Here is a 22436-nt window from a genome sequence, read left to right as displayed (position 1 = left end):
CCCAATAGTGTCTTCCTTGAGTGAAATGTCTCTTTTTTGTGGAAAACGCAGGAGACGTCTCTAGACCGATTGAGAACCATAGTGGAGGTGGAGGTGTGACAGAGAAATGTTTTGCAGGCGTATCCTCATCCTAGGGATGTTCATGTCTCGGAAACTTAATGTTTTCTAGTGGGGACACGCCCCCGGGGAATGCTGACTAATAGTCAAATAGAATTTGATTGATTAGGGTTATGCATTTTAATAGGTATTTTGATTGTACAAGGTTTGGGTTGGGTCCATTTGACCATTAGGATTACGGTTAGTGGTTAATTAAAAAGCCTTTTTTAAATGCTATTTGTGAGGGATGGTTGCAAATTTCTATGAAATTCAAGGCATGCGGTTGGGTTTCATGAGGATCTTGGGAACTTCCTAGAGTTTCCTGAGTCCTCAACCCCTCATTCATTATGGAAGGATGCCCCAAAGATGTATGTTTTAGAAGGGAGACATCTGGGTCATATCTCCTACCTTGTTTCAGCAGTGCCACAAGAAATTGGATGTTTTTATCTTAGTGTCTAAAAATGCTGTCTTACAAGACACCAAATGTTTTTGGGGGAATACATTCTCGTGGAAGATTGTTTTGGACATTTTGAGAAAATTTGATCACCCTGATGACCAATGTTACTTTGTATGTTCTAGCTGTCTTTATGCATGAGAGTTTGCTTCCCAAGGGTTTCCATTCCCAAGAATATAGGGCCATTAATTGCTTCTTGAGGTTTTTTCTCCCCAATATAATTTGGTTGACACTTTTGTATCCAAATGCCACTAGTTATTTTGACAACAAGTTGGTTTTGGTTTTTAGTTTTTAGAAATATGTTATTTTGCCAATATATTCTACGCTTCCTTAATTGCAGGCGATCTAATCCTCAATTGGTGGTAGTTTGACTAACAAGTTCCTTGCTCAAACAATGCCATCAATTGACAAGTCCATCCTTATTTATCTTATTTCTTAATTGAATTAACTCACTTATTCGTCCTCTTTATTTCAAGATTTAGATGACCCTAACTATTCCTAGTTGCCAAGACAATGCCATCAATTGACAAGTCCATCCTTATTTAATTGACCTTAATTGAGTCATTTATCTTATTTTTTAATTGAATTAACTCACTTATTCGTCCTCTTTATTTCAAGATTTAAATGACCCTAACTTTTCCTAGTTGCCAAGATCACTTACTTAATGCCACTCCTATGCTGAAAAGGGACATTGTTATCCTTTCTCCTCAAATTTACTTGCCCTCAAGCAAGACAAAACTGGGTGAGCTAAAATGCTAGTCAACTCCCTTAAGTGATGGAAGGACTGTTGATCATACCTCCTTCATGGGATGTGCTCCCATGCATGGCTTGGGCTCTTCCTTGTCATTGGAATACACCTCAAATCCCAAAATTTCTTGATCTTTATCCTTGTATGATGCCTCCTTAGCTTCTAAAGTTGATATCCATTTTTTTTTTGTCATTTACTTGCATGCAGTTCCAATAGTTAATTTCTTTGAAGCCTCCCATAGGTGGGCCAGTTCTTAAGCTTCGTTCCACACTAGAAAAAACCTGAACTAATTGCATAAAACTACAATATAGACATAGAAATGTTTCAACAGGAAATATTTTAAATTTAATTCAATAAACACAAATTATTCAACTACCCGTGGGCACCATGCAAATCTGAATTCCTAAATGATCTTGGACACTTTGTAGCAAATCTAACACCTTTTTCCTAAGAAATTCCTTAACTGATGGCAATAAACTAACAAATCCATTCTTATTTAGTTGACCCTCATTACTCATCCACCTTATTTCCTTATCTCATACTCACTTTATGCTTTGATTGATCCTAATAATTCCTAGCTACTAGTCTACTCATTCAATAAAGGGACATTAGAAATCATGCCTGCCCAAATTTGTTTTCGTTCAAGCAAGACAAAACTGGGTCAACAGAAAGTCAGTCAACTCCCTCTATTGACAGAAGAATTATTGGTAATACCTCTTAACATATCTTGTGCCTTTGTGCACAGTTGGCACTATGGGAAGAAAATGTAGAGATAACCATCTTCCATCTCTCTTCCCTGCAGCCTACCGATTCAAGTTAATATAGAGCACAGCTCTGTTCTAATTCTCCCTATCAGAGGAAGTAGTGGAGTGTTCCTAGTGCACGGTTCCAAGTGTCAGGCTTCCTTTCTGCCCTAGGCACCTCTATATTCTATCCTAACCTTATGGTAGAGGAGGGGGACAACTCTTCATCATTAAGTACACCTCAACCAGATATATTTGACTCCTTCACTAGCACCTATGTGTTGGATCCAAAGGCTTGGGAGGGGGTGTAGGTTTACTATTCTCCAGAACATAAATGGATAAGTCTTCATCATTAAGTACACCTCAACCAGATATATTTGATTCCTTCACTAGCACCTATGTGTTGGATCCAAAGGCTTTCACTCTTTGTGTGACATATTTTGCTTACTTCATTTCCTAATTTGATATCTGATTTATTTGTCATTTACTGACATGCAGTGTTGATATCTACTTTTTCCTAACTTCCCACAAGCTAGTCAGATCTTAGCTTTGTTATTATCTACATACATGAAGAAATACTCTAAAAACTTTTTCTCTTTGGGAACTTAATTCAAATACACTTAAGAATCAAACACCACTAAATTGTTACAACTTACTTGCTAGAACTAGCATACAAATTTTAATGCCTAAATGACCTTGGACAGTCTCTCTGCTGCAAATCTGAGCGCCTAAATGATCTTCAGCACTTTGCATCAAGTTTGAATGCAATGATGGTTGATTGCACTCTGCATGATCCTACCGTTACTCTCTGTACCACAAACTGCTTCCCGAGCATTTGTTTTCAGGGAATTAGCTGAATACACTTAATGGTTCTCATCTCCCAAGTTCACTAGTTGTTGTGACAAGCCTGAGAATAAAATTAAATTTTGTTTTAACTTCCAGAAGTCTATTTTACCTTTCTTCGCCACACTGCTTGTATGTTCTTTGCTTCCTCAATTGCAGGTGATCCAGTCAATTGACCAATCCATCCTTATTTTATCACAGGCTAACTGTCACTTCCGCCTTATTTAATTGACATAAACTTACTAATCTCCTTATTTCTTGATCTTATTAACCCTTAGTATTCCTACACTGCCAGTCCACTCACTCAATGCGATTCTCACACTGACAGTTCAAAAGGGGATGCTACTTTGCTGGAATTCTTCTTTACCAATGTCTTGTTTCCAAAAACTTTACTATCCCTTGAGTTTGTCTTTTTCTGCTTTGAATTGTCTATTGCTTCTCATTTCTTCTTTCATTAGATTAAGAAATCCGATTTGGGTTTGCTGAAACTCCATTCCAGCTTCACAGGATTAAAAATGTTGCTATGCTTATGTAATTTAATTGGTCTCAACTGTTAAATATATTAGTCATTAGTTGATTAGAATGAAAACTTAGAAGGATTAATCTAGGTATTGTGTGATTGCTTCAGGTATTAAACATAGCTCCAAAAATAGCAAAGCTTTCTCCTTTGTTGTTATTTAATTTTGTTTGCTTGTGTAAGCAGTTTCACAGATTGTGATTTCTTTTGTTGCAATTTCATTTTTTTTGCTTGAGCAAGCAATTTCACAGATAGCCAATTGGGCTTCTCCTTGTAAGTCCATGTAATTGACTAATTTCAATGAATTGATATTTGCTTTCCTGTGGCTTTGATTTTGCTGCAAACCATTTTCTCTAAAATCCATTTGCTCAACTTTCAAAATTTTCTTTCTTGACGATGAATGTATAAATTTTAATGATGTCCATGAGACCAGGCAGTCTAAGGGATTAATACAGCTAGAGTTAATCCATTTTCAGGTTTCTTTCAATGTTGGATCTTTTATTGTGCATCTTGATTAAAAAAATTGCGATATTCTGTAGCCTTGTTCCTCAAAGATCTTATTCTGACTGCTAACTTTCAAAATGTTTCCAAATGTAAAACAAATATCCTTATATGCTGTCCAATCTAGGATGAAGTGTCGTTCAGTCTCAATTGCCCCTTTGCTGCAGAAATGCAGATTCTTTCTTCCAATCTTCCTTGGAACCATCTATTTTCCTGTCCCATATCTGAGATGGTGAGTCCCAGTCCTCAGTGGAGCGTCCTAGGTTTTCTTTCAATTGCGGCCTTAATTTAGCTTTTTCAGCATTGCTCCCACAAGGGCATGAACTCTTTGATATTGTGTGCTATTTAGAATTTGATCTCTATTAAGCAGAAGAGACTTGTACCTTAATGCTTATTGCTTCCTTCCCCATTAAATTTTTTTCTGAACTTCTACCATAATTGTTTTTGATGTTCTTGATGTTTCTTTCTCAGTTGCCTTTGCTTCATCATTTTTTATCTCCATTTTTCTTCATTAGATATTTTGACTTATTTTGTAATCCTCACCACCTTTGCTTACTTCCATCTTCTTTTCTGAGGGTCAATATTATTTTAATTTTAAAAAATTGCAATAGTTACTCAGGAGAATAATTTTAGTTTTTCAGTCTGAGAAAGTGAATTGTATGTTCATGTTGTATTTTTGTCAGTAAAGAAATATCCAAATATATGGTGTAAAATCCTTTGTTCATGTCTGTAGAAGGGAGTTCAATTCACTGCATGTTTTTGGGAAATCATAGCTTTTATTTGAAATCTGATCCATAGATATATCAAATTTTATTAGAAAGGAGATGCTACAACATGATGCTACTGTCAATATTTTTATAGTGCTTCTTTGGATAATCTTCAAGTCTTTCATTTTCTTGAGATATGGGTTGGTATCAAAGCCTTGAGGAAATAGAGACAGTCTATTAAGAAGCTGATCACGTTCTCTTAGACTTATGGGAATTCAAGAAACTTTTGCCTAAAAGAGAGAGAAAAATAGTCTTCAGTGCTTTAGATAGCCTCCTCCACATTGGCTTTGGTGGTTTGAACCTATTGTAGAAGTTTTTTAATTGAATGGTTGATCACATTTCTTCCCATCTAATCCAATTCTTCTATCTCTTCATTTGTACTTAATCGGCCCCAATTCCTTATTTCACTATAGAGAATATTTTTAAAGGTAAAATCTAATGCATATTTTGCAATTAAAACATCTATAATCCGAAGTTTTACTTTTTGATACTTTAAAATCTTCAAACCATGTGGAAATGACCTTTAGGTGCAGATTTAAGGATGAACTATTTTATATGTCATGCAGGAAATCAGGCAATTGTGTACACATCTTTTAGAACTTAAGAAAGCATCTGCTGAAGAAATGCGTAAAAGTGTCTATGCCAATTATTCTGCATTTATCCGGTAAGCCATCCATTCTAATTTGTTAGTTTGTAGAATGTGAGGTCACATATAAATTATTCGTGGAATTAATAATTAGTTTGTAAAGTGACACGATTGACATATCTTTTAGTTCTCAATTCACTTACTAGTTTTATGTAAGATATATTTGCATGTGATAAAATGTTGGCTTGTTCTGTATGTTCATTTTTTATGCTGTGGTTTCTTTGCCATAATTAGTTAACTTATTTCATTACAAGCCATTTTTGTTTAAAACACTAAAATTTCTTGTTTGTAATATAGTGTCCTGACACCTTGATGTAGCTGGTAAATTATTTTTGATTTTATGTTTTCATTAACATTGTATTCATTTTGACCACTGTCTACATTATTACATCTGTTCATGCTTATTGCTAGCAGATAAAGTGGACCGCAGCATTTAGACACCTGACAGAAAGGTCCTGAAAGCTTCAAATTAGATTTATAATCTTGTCCATGTGAAGTTTTTATGGGCTCTTTGTTTCATATTCCTGCAGCATGTTTTAAATGTTTATCCTGTTATTCTATTGGCTACCTAAATGCAATATTTCTGCTTTGATCTTTTAACTGCAACTATTTCTAAACTTTCTGGGGATGCTTACAGCCCATTAAGTACGGCCCTCTTTCATTTAAAAAATTAACTGCAGACATTTCTAAACTTTCCGGTGAGGCTTGCAGCTCATTGAGTATGACCTTTTCTTCCTTAATGTTCTATTTGTTTATTTCTTGTTGCCTTCAGCTGCAAGCTGAGACAAATGGTACTATTGCATGGATCATACTTGCAAAGGCCTGAAGTCTGAAGATGGCATTCTTTTTGGAGAATTTCCGGTAAATTTTAAGTTTGGAGTCTGTCTGTCTTGATTAGTTAGGGTGCCACTAGTAGTGTTCATTCTTACTCGCTATACATTTAGACTGACCATCACATCCGCCAGGAATATACAAATTTGTAGATTATCTTCTCTTTTGAAAGTGAATGTGTTTATATTTCATTTATCATTTTATGTATGGTCAGTAGAACCAAATTTTTAATGGAATTTGAGGAAGATTCTGTTGCCTGTTTGGGATATTCTGTTCATGTTCTTTGTTTACTCTGACTATAGATCATATATCTATTCCTCATGGTAATGGTTCCATTTTTAATTGGAACTTGGAATGATCCCTGTCATGGATAAAGTTCTCTCTACCTAAGACACATGAAGATTGGATTTGGTTTTGAGATCTGGAATGGTAATTGGAAAAGAGCAGCCTGCTCTTGAAATTTGCTAAAGATTCCTTACTGTAGAAGCATTAATAATTTAATAAACGCTTTTAAGAGTGGACATGGTATTGTAGCCTTTGATGCTAAAGTATTTCAAGTTTCTTTCTGTAAGCGTAAGACCTATGTACAAACAACTTGTCCCGTGGAGGACTTTTTATCTTGTGCTATCCTCCATAATTAACCGTATTGGTGATCTAATGGTGGTGATTGTGGCAATTGATTCTTATGTTGCATGCATGCTTTGTACAAGGCTTTTTAACTCTTTTCTAAATAAAATCTATCTCCTAAGTTATTTTTCTAATGGTTACTTCTAGATGTGAATGTTAATGGTGGTGATTGTGGCAATTGATTCTTATGTTGCATGCATGCTTTGTACAAGGCTTTTTAACTCTTTTCTAAATAAAATCTATCTCCTAAGTTATTTTTCTAATGGTTACTTCTAGATGTGAATGTTACTAAGTTTATATCAGACTGATAGAATGAATTTCTTTTCTTCAAAATCTTATAGTTTTGAATACTGATATGTCGCAAATTCTATTTTCAATGTCTATCAATGAGATATGTGGCAGAACCTTACTTATGTATGTACTGTAATGTCAGAGATAATGAAATGCTTTCAATCACCAAACTGTTATTGTTATCCAGATCTTGCTTCATATTTATTGATTTCGATACTTGCAAGATTGAATTTATTTGATATAAATAATCTATGATAGGGTACATGGGTGAATGGGCATGTCTCTAATTAGAGACATGACTATTCACCCTTTTATCTTAACATAGATTAGTTATCAATAACAATTGCTAATGCAGATCAGTTTGTATTGCACCAATTTATATCAAATGTGAATGAGAGATGATCTTTCAGAAAGAGTACTTGTGAAATTTTGAACGTTTTGGAATACTTTTTTTTCCCTTCCTATTTTGAGTATATCTATTTTCAGTTTCACTGCATCCTCAAATGACCTATTATTGAGTTTGGAAGTATGTATTATTTTTAGCAATGCCTATTTTTGGTAACTCTATTTTAAATTTTTAGTTAGTTTCACTATATCCCAGTTTGCCCTAATTTTGCATTTAAACAAACTACTTTTTTTAGTAAGTGCATTTTTGGCAGGTTAGATGAGCAAAAGTTGAGGAAGAGGAAAAAAACCATTAACCGGAAGTTGAACAAGTTTGGCAGGTGGTAAAAAAATTATTGTCTGAAAAAGTATCTTCTGAAAAGGGGCACCCAAAAAGCGTCTCCTTAAAAAGGCAACTCCTGAGGGAAAACGAAAAAGTACTCAAACAACACTTGAAAGAGGAAAAGCTAAAAAGGAATCTAGTTCAAGATCTGACATGATAATAAAAAAGCATCCATCTCTAGAAGAATGAGCGAAAACAACTAAGTTTGAAGCATCAGAAGGTGGAAAAAAGAATGGAAAGTTGTGAAGGTTCTTGATTCTAATCTAGGAAAAGATTTAAAAATTCTTGGGAAATCCTTGTTCTAGTTTTAGATTACTTAAAATTTTGAAATAAGAACTTAGGAAAAGAACACTGAATGAAGCGTGTTAATTACTGAAATTTGGCCAAGTCTGAATTTTTTTGGGATCTTATAAAAGCTAGAATCTCCATTATAACTCCTAGAGATCTAAAACTGCTCTCAAACATGTTGATAGTACTCATATGGAATATAACTTAAAGGTTATATTTTAGATGCAAGGTAAGTTGAAAAAATGACTAAGTCATGAACAAAATCCACCACATGAATGGATTTGTGCCCAAAGAATGAAATCTTCCACATTCACGAATTGACACACAACACATGAAATCCTTCACTTGGCTAAAATTCACCCAAGAGTGCAAATCACTAAAACCAAGGAATTTCGGCCAAAGTGGAAATTCCACTACTCAACCTCAAATACACCCATGAGTGCTAATTCAGAGGTAAAATGGAATTGCGCTCAATGTACAAAATCTTGCACTAGGTACCATATGTGACCATGTGTAAATTTCATGAGACCAAAGAAACTGACGACATTAAAGTAACATGGAAAGGACTAAGTCTAGACCAAAAGAAGGTAATGCAAAAAAATGGCTAAGTGCTCATTAAGTGTGGATCCAAAGAACATGAAGTTGGCGAAAATGACAAGTTACGAAAATTCCATGACATCCGTGAGAATGCCCAAAATTTCAAGTGAGGGATCAAAATAGGTACGAAGATGACAAAAATGGTTAAGTCATGGAAAATTCCATGATAGCTAAGGAATTGCACCCAAGTGACAAAATTCTCCATTGCCAAGGAATTGAGCCCAAGTGATGAAATTCTTAACATGCAAGGAATTCTTTTTCAAAGGAAAAATCCTCCACCCTAAAAACATACCCACGCATTCAAATGGCATGAAAAGTGACAAAATTCTCCATGTGCAAGGAATTCTTCTTCAAAGGAAAAATCCTCCGCCCTTACGCCCAAGAGAGGTGTTGTGAGATTTACACACCATCGCCCCATTGCAAATGGGATTGCCCTCTTTTTCCTTATTTGTTGCCAGCTTCAGTTGGTAGAGTAGATTGACAACAATTCAAATTTTCAGGAGCCTCTTAAATCAAGATGTCCAAAAATGAAAAATGACAAAAGATTGGCTAAGTCTGAGAACAAGAAGGTAAGAGTCAAATGTTGAGTTGAGCTCATTGGCATTAAAAAAGGGAGCAAGGTCATGTTTAAAAATTGCTTGACAGATGAAAAGGTGGAATCTACTCCCTCAAGTGGCAATAGAGTGAATAAGGTTAATTGGACAATGAAACAAAAATAAATCGATTTGAGAATGGATATTGAATTTGAATTTGTTAGTAAAAGGTAATCAATATAATTAAATCTTGCATTGAGCTTTGGGTTAAATATTTAATAAGATTTGGGTTAAATATTAATAATATTAGGCAAGGGGAGATCAATTTTAATGGAACTTATTGGGATGGATATTAACTTCATATTTAGATACGACCCAATTTGCATTGATTTTACAAGAATGAAAAACATTTTAGTTGGAGAGGTCCCAATTGATATCGATTTTGCAAAATGAAGACCAATGTTAAATTGAGATGAGATTAAATTTGCTTCAATTTTGTAAAATGAAAATGGATTTTAAATTGAGATGAGATTAAATTTACCTCTATTTTGTAAAATGAAGGCAATTTTAAATTGAGATGAGACCAAATTTGCTTTCATTTTGCAAAATGAGATGAGATAAAATTTACCTCATTTTGCAAATATGGATCAATTTTAAATGCGGATTAATTAATCCATTGCGGCATTGAGTTTATCCAATTGGCATCAATTTTAACAAATGGACGGTTGACATTAATAGGAAAAGTAATTATAAATGACAACGACTTCAATATTTTCCAATCAACTTGAAGTTGCAAAGGGCCATGCATTGAATGAATTATTCCAAGGCCCTCCGTTTTGCAAAATATCAGTTGATTTCAACCAAAAGGGAGCCAATTCAAATTGATTATTGAAGGAGTCATCAAATTTAAATAATTAGCATCGATTTTAAACAAGAAAAATAACAATTTTTAAAAATTGATGCTGATTATTATTGGTTATACATAAATCCGAAGACGAGAGATGAGATTTCGACTTGCATTATTGAATCAAATTTTGTTATTGGAAATTAAAATGGGAAAATGGGATTTAAATGAAATCAATTGGAATGGTTTTGAGAGAAGTGAATTACAGTTTTGATTTCATATCCATGCATTTCATGTCATTTCAAGGGATGAATTAAAAAATAACAAGTTTGTGATGATTTTCAAAGTCTTGCTAACTTGATATGTTAAAATTATCATTTAGAATTCCATGATTATTTACAAGTGGTAGTTTGCCTGGTAGGATAGGAAGTGGTGGGAGCTAATGAAGGTGAAGGTTTGAGGGTCAAGTACAAGCAAGATGCTTGCAAACTTAAGGGCGAGGTCTATATATCAAGAAGAGTTCAAGAATGCAAAAACAGGCCAAGGCAACGAGAAGATTTCCAAGAGTAGGGGATTTTCATGAAGAGGGCAAAGGCTATTTATTGAGCCTTTAGATAAGCATTATGAGGTGACACCCTTTTCTTCAACCAATCGAAATGCACCAAGCATCCAAATGGAGGGGCTTCATCATATTCCAAATTCATTGAATTTGCCAAAAGAAGAAAAGTTAAAGAAAACCATCTTCTAAAAGAAGATTGTTTGTAAGCCCATTGGCATTTTATAATTGGCCCATTGATGGCTGTTTTCTCTTGCAAGCTTCTACCTAACTTCTTTTCTAATTCACCTATGAAAGCAATGCATTTTTCTAATTGACCGACATGGTGGTGTTCTTTTGTAATCGAGTCGACATTTAATAATTGTTAGTGGATGTTATTAAACCCTAATTAGGGTTATGTTGCATTTGTCTTGGCCCTTGATCTTGAATCAATTTGGGCCCTTCACTGTAATTGAACAAGCAAAAAGGTTTAAGACTTCCTCATTTGAAACTACTAACGCATGAGAGAGATTAGAGATGATATTAAATTAGAGATAGAGTAGAGTAGGGGGTCTTGTTGAAATTGTTGCTATAATACTACCAAAATTAATTTTTCTTTCGTTGTTGGTTTTCATGGTGTTTGCTTGTGACATTTAAAGCATTGCATGGTTTCTATATTTTCTCACTTAGAGTATATTTCATTTTATGTTAAGTAGAAGTAGAAGTAGATGAATGAAATTTATTTTGGATGCATCTTTGGTGAATTTACTTAGACCAAACACTAGCTTCTTGTTGATTGTAAGTATGCTTTGTGTGGTTGAATGATATAAAATCATAAGCTTTCAATTATTGCTTGCACATTGATATGCATTGATGGATGGTGTTAATGGAATGTTGATAGTTTGAACATCTTTTATCTAACTTAGGAGATCACACTAGCATGGTTATGCATGTGGTCTCCCCTTCTTTTTAATAGCTCTTGAGTGATTCTTGGTCTACTACTTTTGCTATTTCAAATCCTGCACTCTTTCATCCTGATGATGGATCACATAGTGTGATCCGAAATGTTGATGCTAAAAAATACACACAATTGAATCCAGAAGTGAACTTCATAATTTACAAATGGATTGTGGAAATCTGATATTATCACTCGTATGATGTTTTACATTGTTAGCATACACAGGACTTTGCTCAAGAGAGGATACAATGCCTTGGTATTTTATTCTGTTTTTGGTGTGGCCATAAAACACGCATCAACACAATAGAGAAGAAACAGTTTAGGATGATAGGACGAGATGTTCTAGTACTTTATTGTCATTATGATTTTCTTTCTGTTTCGGTCTTTACATATAATTTCATTTTGAACCTTAAAGGGTAATGTAATCAGAGAAACTTTAGCGAAGGCATAATGTTAGGAAGATGGGGTAGAAAGGAAAGGAAAAGACATAATACGGTTGTTCAACAAATGGAGAAGGAACATTGATAACTCAGCATGCCTTTCAAGGATAACAAGATTGACCTACGGCAAACCAGAAGTACAAATCTATATTGTAAAGTTCAATCCAGAATTATAATGGCTCACAATCAAACATGCGTGACAGATTCAGTGATGAAAGCAAACAGTAATACAAACAATTTATTGTTAAATGAAATATGCTCTGATGATAAATCTAAGGACCCTTAAAAATGGCTGGTAGGATATATGAGTTCTGGCAATCTGAATTGTTTATATCGGAGGTTGTGCAACCATATAAGGTTGGAAGGTGCTGATGACTCTATGGAGGAGTGACTATAGCTGTGATTAAACCCTAATTGGTGTACTGAGAAAAGTGACCTTAGGCAGCAAGGAAGAGCGCTAAAAGGGAAGTAACCATTGAAAGACAGCTCCTAAAATAAGATTGCTGATGAGATGGTTCTTAAGTAATAATGTGTGTGCAAGGATGAGATGCAAGTCATAAAGACAATGAAATCAACAGTGGTTTCTTTGTGTCTTTTTTTTGCCGATGTAGAGAGTTAAGAATATGGCCTGCTGTCATATTTGTTATAATTTATAGACCTTAGACTTAGTGCCATTACTTTTATTTTCTCTTGGCAAACTCAACTTTTCTTGGTATTGTCTGTACTTTATTTTATTCAGTCTAATTCTTTATTATTTTCCTCTTTGGCTGTCTAATTGTATAACCACTAAAATCAGTGAATCATTCAAATTCTTTATGAACTAGACACCCAAGGCAAAGCACAAGACACATTAGCGAAGAATTCAAATGATTGGTGCAATTATGTGGACAGGGAAATGTTACCCCTGAGGAAAGATTTACAGCACAAGGAAGAATGAGTCCAGGATGATACTAAACTAGGCAGCTTGGTGCATCATCGTCACACTGATTTATATGCTGCTTTCGTCTTGACTCTTTAGATGACCTGATAGGGTTTCTTGTTCGAAACAATTTTTCTAAATCATTCACTTCTGCTATTAAAATCTACAGGGGTGTAAAGATGTAATGAATACTAGATATTTCATATTTCTTAACCTTTATGACTTTTCTAATTTGATGAGGATGGGGATCATTCTTACTGGTCTAATTCCACAGAGAATGGGATTTTCATGTACAATAACATTAGAATTTGCTTTGGGATTCTTATTCAAGATGTATCACGGATTTACTCGCTAGTCTTTTTCATTTTTCCTGAATTTAATGTTTTTGCTTACAGCCTTAGACTATGTCTTCATGCAGCTTTGGAAAAGACCAAGGCTCTAATTTCAGTTGGAAGTGTAGGTGCCATCCAGATCGTGTATGATTAGGTCTCATGATTTTGACATTTCTTTTTTCTTTAGTTATTTTGCTTAAGATGACTATATATAATGAGTGGATTGAAAGCAACTCATCCGTGTGTCTTTTAGACTTTTAGTGCTCCCACATTCTTCTGTATTCCATTTTCTGCTTACTAAGCAAAGCATTCTAATTGGTCTTCGATCTTTTTGGCATTGTCATCATTTCAACTATTTTTTAGAAAGTTTAGAATGGCAATTTTTTAATACATCCATTCTTTGAAATTTCTGTATTTTTCAATCCCATTTTGTTTATTGCCCACTGTTCCTATGCATTATGTCTGGTTCTAGTACAGTGTTAAGAGCTTAACTTTCCATCACTTTCAACTGTTAATTCAGGATTTGTTGTGGTGATTCTTGCTAGACATTTTGAACTGGATCCTTGCATGTCCAGGAGATAAATATTTTTGATGAGGCTTGTAATTACAAAGGGAGTGCTTTGAATCATAATTCAAAAATCCCTGTGGCTAACTTTCTGGCTTGTGAGAACTCGTGGGTCAAAACCAGCCAGCAAGTTTCTCTCTAGTTGCCCTTTTGCTATCAACTTTTTATTTAGCGAAAGCTTATCTTTTCCAAAAAAAATGTTTTTTTTCAGGATTTGGCTTGGTACTCTTTTTTTTTCAACAATCTTCCTAGCCATGCAAGATTTAAATTCATTTTGTATGCTTTTTGGTACTTATCATTTTATTTTTTTAAAAACTTTTTTGTAAATTTATGTATTTTTTTCACCATGTCAAGTTTTAGCCAAACCAGTTGCAATAGAGATGAGCTTGGATAAGATGATCTTCTGCTTTTAGGCTTATGGAATCAACAAATAAATAACTGTATTTAATATTATGATATTATCTGCAACATCATTAAAGGGCAGATTAGACGGTAAGGCTTTTCAAGATGTACACTCTAGTTGAGCGAGCAATAATACAAATTTCAAGGCATCAAAGTTGCAAGGTGCACTAGAAGAGAAATTTTATGTTCTTCCTTTTGGGGCTATCAGTAATACAGAAATTTGTAGGCCATGAGACGGGAGAGATTGCATGTTGTTGATTTGCACGTATTAGTGGCAAAGTGTCTCCCAATAATGCAACTGTGAAAATGACTCTCAAAATGTTGCAGTAGCTGCAAAAGGTTTTCTTTTTCCTGATAAATAATGTTTAGAAAAAGCTAATACCTATCCCAATGGTGTCTGATGCATGCTTGTTCAAGTGGAAATAGAGGATGGCATTTTTCTAATATGTGATAATTTTTTGAAGTCCAAAACGCACAGTTTTTATGGTTACATGACCAATGAACTCTGCATAAATACATTATGGGTATTGTTTCTAATCACTTTGATGTGAAAAAAAGGATGATATAATGGAATGCTTGTCATGTCTTGTTACGTTATAAATTAAAAAATAGGGACGATTGCAACACATTATGTGTTAGATATATAACTGCCAAATGTATGATTGTTTCGGGGGATATGCTCTTATACAAGAAAAGGTATCAGTTGTGCTACTAGTGGGTATTTGAAAGTTATTTTGAATTTGAGATAAATTAGAAATAAAGTATTGTTGGTATTTATTGAATTATTAACCTGTTTTTGTTCAGGCTCTAAGGAATATAAGTATGATGAATGGGATTTCAATTTTGATAATCCCTCTGTTTTCTTATATCAAGTATAGAACACTGATTCTTTAGCTGTTGGGCCATTTCCAGAAATACATTGACTTGATATTCATAGTTCAATTTTAAATAATCATACATTGTTGTTTCTTTCACTGAAGATCAGTTTTCTACTTTTAAACATGTAGCTATTAATGGCAATTTTCTACTATGCAATGCTATTATTTACAAATTACATAGTTTCTTGAATTAACAATTGGTTATTGCAGCACTTCGAAAGAGATATCAGATCTGGAGGGTGAGTTGCTTTCAATTAGAAATTTACTTTCTACGCAGGCTGCATTAATCCATGGACTCGCAGAGGGTGTTCATATGGATTCATTATCAAATAGTTCTGGGATTTCCTCAATTCAGGACTCTCCTTCCTCCGAAGATTATGAGATTTCAGAATTAGAGAAATGGTCCTTGGATCTTCCTGATGTTCTGGATGTTCTTTTAGCTGAACGAAGAGTGGATGAAGCTTTGGCTGCCCTAGATGAAGGTCAGCACGTAGCTGCAGATGCTCAAGAGAAGGGGAGTTTGAGTCCAATTGCACTCACTTTATTGGAAAATTCTATATCTGATTGTAGACGTCGGCTTGCTGAGCAGCTTGCCGATGCTGCTCACCAACCATCCACTCGTGGTGCTGAACTTCGTGCTGCAATATCTGCACTCAAAAGACTTGGTGATGGTCCTCGTGCACATACTTTATTGCTTAATGCTCATTACCAACGTCTTCAGTATAATATGCAAGGTTTACGACCATCCAGTACTTCTTACGGTGGTGCATATACTGCAGCCCTTTCACAACTTGTTTTTTCTGCTATTGCACAAGCTGCAAGTGATTCTTCAGTTGTTTTTGGAGAGGAATCAGCATTTGCGTCAGAGCTTGTAATGTGGGCTAGCAAACAAACTGAGGAATTTGCACTCCTTGTGAAGAGGCATGCACTTGCTTCTTCAGCAGCTGCTGGAGGGCTTCGAGCTGCTGCAGAATGTGTTCAGATAGCCTTAGGTCATTGCTCTTTGCTGGAAGCTCAGGGCATTGCACTCTGTCCTGTTGTCCTAAAGCTGTTTAGACCCAGTGTGGAACAAGCATTGGATGCCAACTTAAAACGTATTGAGGAGAACACTGCTGCCCTTGCTGCAGCTGATGATTGGGTGCTGACACATTCACCTGCTGCTAACCGGCCATTCAATCGAGCTTCAAACATTTCAACTGGTGGAATTTCATTCCAGTTGAAGCTTTCGAGCAGTGCACACAGGTTCAATTCAATGGTTCAGGTGTTGTACTCATCTCTCTCAAGCTTGAATTTTTCTAGTTCTATCCATGCAGCAAGCTACAACCTTTTTATTATGCATAACAATTTATTTACTGCACTTGTTCAAATGTACTAGATAAAGTAGACCTTATGATATCATATTGCTTTTTCAGGAAGTATTTAAACATTCAAAATGCAATGTGCATGCAAATAAACTGAAACTCGTATTCTCTTACATAAGGATCTACAGTAGGGTGTAAAGAATATTGATAATTAAGTCCAAGTCCGAAAATTATCGACCTTTGTTGCAGTGCTCAATAATGATAAGCTTGAGGACCAATCGGTGAACCTTGTGCACATGCTTAAACTGAAAATGTGCATAAAATAATGGAACTATAAATGTAACTCTAAACAGAGAAACGCATTGCAAAATTTAAAAGTCATGCGGGCTGTAAGAATGGTGGAATGAAGGTTTTAATTGCAGGGCTGGTGATTTTATTTTGCTAGGACAGCATCCATACTTTCACGGAGTCATTTTGAGGGGGAATCCACACCTCCTCAGGGATGTTTCTCAATCTAATGTAATATTCCTCTATTTTGATCAATGCCCTACCTTTTCTGTTCCACCATTAGAAAAAGAGTTTATTCTGGTTTTTTAGCAGTTGCAGATTTGATATCTTGTATCTATCAGTTCCATTAATTTGTTTCTCTTGAGTGTTAGAATTGGTTTCTCAATCTATAAATTCTAGATTTCCGAATCTTTACCTATGTCAGTTTCCAAAAACACATGTTCATAGCATGATCAGTTTTAGTGTTTCTGTCTTCAATTTTAGCAGCAAGCCATTTGGGATCACAACAGCTGGCACCGGATCCACTTTCTTTGCATTGTTTGACAGGATAAATGCTGGATTCCTCTAGCCTTTTTATGTAAGCTGGATTAGAAAAATTGTATTATCACTAGAGTAAGTCATTCTTGATGGGCCTGCATTTGATTGGTTTCAAATAGATTGGCCTTGTTGAGGGTGAACAAGAACAGAATAATGCATATTATCAACCTGAAAATGACCATTCTTTGACAATTTTATATGGTAATTTTAGTGATTACACACAAAAAGATTGCGCCCAGATTCTTAAAAAATTAAGTAGCAGGAACAGTTACATGCCATTCTAGGAAATTCTGCAAAACTAGTTTTTGTTGGAGATTACATATCTTTATTCAGGGAAGTTTAAACTAATGGATTCACAGACTGCATTAGTTGGTATGTGAAGGCTTTGAATCTCAACAGTCCTGAGAAGTTATTCAGAAAGCAGAAGCCTATTGTGAGCTGGTTAGGATGTCAACTGCCGGAAGGAACCATACCCAAAAACAGCTTTCCAGCAAAGGAGAAATCATAAGGTATCGTATAATTAATTTCCCCTTAATTCAGTTCCTGGACAGAAAACGGGAAGAATAGTAAGGGGACTCAGAAGCCTACTGTCAGGTGCTTAGTGGACGGTAAGAAGTTTTGTGGCTTTATTTAAAATCTGCCAAAGGAATAAAAAAGGAGAATATGAGAAACCTGCATTTATTGCAAATCCTTGCCTATTCCCAATAAACAATAGGAATCCACTAGCACAACATTTTTCGTTGAGCTTACTGTGTGGGAAGAAAAATTCAATTACTGTAGTGGTTGATTAGTGGGCAAAGTGTTCCCATTTTATTTCTATGGATATCCTAACATCAGAAGGCACTGAGTTCTTTATTGTGTATTTATTGGCTGTAGGAACAATCGGAAGAACATTATCATCAATCAAGAGCTTATATTTACCATTAGTTGTTTTACGCAGTTTAAATATGTTGGGACTGGTTTGACTCCAAGTAGTAGCTATTTTCCACAAACTTATGGACAGACAAATGTTGTGAAGAAGTTTTTAAGAGTTGACAGTTTATATTGCATTTTGACTAACTGTATGACCAAAATGGTTGCATGTGATGGAGAATGGGTACAATTCAACAATTCACGGATGTCTGTCCATTAGTATGTTGCCCTTTAAGTTGTATGATAATGACCCCCTTTTATTTATTTATTTTTTAATGGAAGAATCAATACTTGGTCCAATCCACAAAGTGAAGTCCTAACATATGATTATAACCTCCATCTGCATTAGTTATCCTCCACCTGTTCAGAGGTAAAGCAAAGGAAATTGAACTAGCAGGCTTTATCCATGTTTCCTATAGCTTGACCATTTAGTTTACCCCTAAGGGCTAATTATCCCCATGTTTCCTATAGCTTGACCACCTAGTTTACCCCTGAGGGCCAAATAACTGCCTTTATTGATTGATTTTTATATTAAAGATTTACATGTATCGATTTTATATGGTTTCCTTTAATTAACTAACTGTTTCTGTAGTGATAGTAGAACTTGAAGGTAGCTCAAGGTACAAGGGCTAAGATCGAAGTGACAGTGAGTCTGGGTAGCTAAGTGGGTCTTCTTTTAGGGCTCGTTTGGTAGCTGGAATTAGAATGGAATTGGCATTCGAAATTCTAAAAAAATTCTAATCCATTGTTTGGGTCCGCACAATCGGAATTGGAATTGGGAAAAAGTGGAATCCGGTGTCCCCATTTGACCCCCAAAACAAGGATTCCAAATTCCTTCAAAATACTTGTTATTTGGAATTCCTGTTTTAATTCCCATTTTTTGAAAATGAGGATTTCAATTAAAGTAAAATTTAATTGGGTTGGACTTCCGGATGCCCATTTGGGGACACTCTTTTTTGCACTAATTTTTGAAATTTAATTTTTTTAAATGGGGGGAAAATTTTCCGCTATTACTTGCTCATATATTTGCCACTATTGAGTAATTTATCAGGCTTTTTCCACCTGATCCGCCTCAGTAGTTACTGCAAAAAAGTTTGGTGAAATAACTTTTTCGCATACATTGTTTCTCAATTAAATGAATCGTATGCAGGATAAAAACAATCTACTCTGTTGATTTTTTTCTGGCGTAAAAGTGTTTCCAGGTAAGATTTCGTAAAATTTTATTATAAACATTTAGACTTTGCACCTGTGAGTTTGAATGTTGTGATGATCAAATTTTTTATTGGATCTCTACAAATATATATATTTTAATAGGACGTTTCTGACTCTTATTTCATCAATTCTTGTGATTCGGATTCATTCAATGAGACTTGAACAATATACATATTTCATATCAGTAATTATGTGAATTATAATCAATGGTATTTTTTTTATAGAGCAAGAGTCATAAAAGTTTTAGTATCCATTAGTGCAATCTCGTCCTCATCCGTTATGATTATGTTTACTTTGAACATGACTTAATCTTTTTATACTTGTTAAAAATGTTTGGACTTCAACAAACCAAATAAGTATTGAATTTTTTTGCATGATGATAATGCTACTGCTGGATGATAATATTTTGCATGTTATTTTGGCTAGTATTCCAATTCCACAATGTGCAACCAAACGGAAGAAATCTGTATTCTCACAATGAATTCTTGGTCAACCAAACAGTCCCAAATTGGATTCCCTAATCATAATCTGGATTCCAAGTGCCAGAATCCCAAAGCCAGCATTCCAAATGCCAATGCTTAATTTATATTCCAGCAACCAAACGGGCCCTTAGTTACAGCCTATAAGCAAAACTCTCTTATAGAAGGATAGCATAAAAAGTTAGGCTTTGAAACGATGGGCTCTATATTATTGTAGCATGCGGGGAAAAGGTTTTATACTGGAAGCTTGGTAAAAAAGGACATTTAATTTGACTCCAAAATTTTACCTATAAAATTACTATATAAATATATTGGTTTTGATGCAAATGCTGATTTTGTAGTATATTAAATTATGTTACAATCTGTTGATTTTTAACGTTGTTTTTTCAAGTCAGTCTATCAACCCATATTTCATCAGTAGTGGCTTCCAAGAACCCATCTCCATGATGCTGAATGGTACACTTAGCACCCATTGCATCTAGGTGATGCTTAGGAGGTTGAAGCAGTAGAATTTTTTGTTAGGCAACCCCTCATAGAACTTCAACTGAAGCATGCTTAACCATGTTTAGCATCACTAGGTGTATCTCTATACAATTTTCTGCTCATTTAGGCCTCATTTTAGCTTTTAGGCCTTTTATGCTATGGTCATGACTGATTATGCTCTCACTTGATTAAATTATGTGACTTCATCTGGCACCTAATGCTGGTCCTTGACCTAGCTCTAATTGGGTTGTCAATGGTGTTTTGGGGTGCCATTGATCTGCCAAAAGGGGCCCAATTTTGGACCCTCCAATGGTATGAATGTGCAGGTGTGAAATCCTCCGTGTTAGCCTACTTCAAACATTCGAATACGTGTCATGAGGATAGGTATAAAAGCAAGCCTTCTTCCTCATTTGAAACGTCTCATCATCAAGATACCAATTAGATCTTACACGCATCCTATCAATCAAGATTGAGCAAGCAATCAAGCATCACCAAATTATTGAAGGAGAAGTAAAGTTCAGATCCCAAGCATTCAAGATGGCATTCATGATCAACATATTATGAAATCAACTGTACATGTCAACATCAACTTCTTCATGCAAACATCAACACAAGGAAGCTTTCAACTCAAGTACATATCAATTCGATTCATGGTTGATTCCAAAATCGAGGTTTGACGTAGGTACATCCCTATCAACCCAACACTTTCTCTCCTTTGTAAGCATAGTGACAAGTTTTGAAGAAAAATCTGGAATCAAACAGAGAAGACAAAGACCTGCAACCCCCCCTTTTGCAGATTTGAAAAAGTAAGGGCAATGATGCTTTGACGCATCATCATCCGACACTTTTTTATGACAAGATATTCAGGGAAGATACTAAGTGACATCCTAATCCTGAAAATCCAAAATTTTGTCCGCATCTGACATCCCAGGTCAGGAACGCTTCGGAGCATCATTGACTGGCCTTTTAAAGCTCAAATTCCAAACACGAATTCTCTTCCTCTTCTTTTCAGATCTGTATCACATATCTGCTTATCTGATTTGAGGCTTTCTGTGCATGCTGGTTACTACCAATTCCACACCTTTGGCCCTAGATCTAGCATTCAACTCACATGTTTTGCGTAGTCATTTTCAATTTAAAGAAGAACTGTTGAATCTACCTTTCACCCAATCCTTTTTGATCAGATTTGAGGTTGAACCAAGCCAATCTACTCTCCTTCCTAATGTAATTGAGAAGAGGGAAATAGGCCTACTTGCTAGTCTGCACGCATAAATTAGTGTACCCTCTGTTTGCCACCAATTACACTATGTAGTTTCCCAATTAACTTGCTAATTATTTGCAGAAACCTTCAACAAGTGCATGTCTTATGAACCATTTACGATAGAACTCCCTTGCTCATGCATTTTTGTGTAAGTGGGGTTTCCACAATTATCAAACTATGTGATGATTTATTGAGTGGTTTAAGGGAACTTAACTGTGGAATTTCCCTCACAATCAAGACTACCTAGCTTGATATGCCTATTGCAAAATCTTCAGGAAGTGCTTTTCCCTACAAACCATTTATTATAGTTTCTCATCTCATTCACTTCCTATGTTCCACAAAGTCTTTAAGACATGGGGATACATTTGAAAAACTAACTACTATAAAGTGTAAAAGAAATTGCAATTTGACATTTATGTTGAAAAAGAGTAAAAAAACCTGAAATTTGTACAAAAGTTATATACTGTTGTATGATAATTTTGTGTTAGAGATAACAATCTAAAGTCATAGTTCATGTCTTGAGTGGAAATTGAACCATAGACCAAGAATCCTCTGTTAGGCATTTTAGGATCATTGTTTGCACTATTTAATGTCTGAATGTCACTGACATTGCAAAGTTCAGACTATCTAAGCAAATGCTTTCTTGTTACAGCTGCTGTTTACAGAGATTAGAAAATCTTGCTGCCATTCTTCAATTGAGAAAGAGTAATTTCTTTAGAAATATTCTTCAAATAAATGTAATAGATTGCAGAGTAGTAGACTCCCGAATGTTCGTTAGTAATGGATGTACTAGAGAAAATAATGTGACAAAGAGTTTCCTAAGTAGTTACAGCTTCAATCTGCTTCCGCGTAATCCAAACATCTTCACTAAGATCATCATA

The 22436-nt window shown here is 35.1% G+C and overlaps 1 protein-coding gene across 2 annotated transcripts in view; it reads left to right on the top strand.

Annotated features, from left to right (window-relative positions):
• Positions 1-22436, top strand: part of LOC149552823 (exocyst complex component EXO84B-like) — a 68250-nt gene that overhangs the window by 32558 nt on the left and 13256 nt on the right. For both annotated transcript variants that reach the window (XR_016352974.1, XM_089788356.1), the window contains exons 2-3: positions 5236-5333; positions 15293-16343. Coding sequence is in view for 1 of the 2 variants with exons in the window: in XM_089788356.1 (XP_089644482.1) it covers positions 5236-5333; positions 15293-16343 (1149 nt within the window). In the remaining variant the exon portion in view is untranslated. The remainder of the gene's footprint in view (positions 1-5235; positions 5334-15292; positions 16344-22436) is intronic.

This window comes from Cupressus sempervirens, chromosome 6, assembly GCF_028749045.1.
Source record: "Cupressus sempervirens isolate cs-2001-9-10 chromosome 6, ASM2874904v1, whole genome shotgun sequence".
NCBI lineage: Eukaryota > Viridiplantae > Streptophyta > Pinopsida > Cupressales > Cupressaceae > Cupressus > Cupressus sempervirens.
This window is presented reverse-complemented; position numbering and strand designations above follow the sequence as displayed.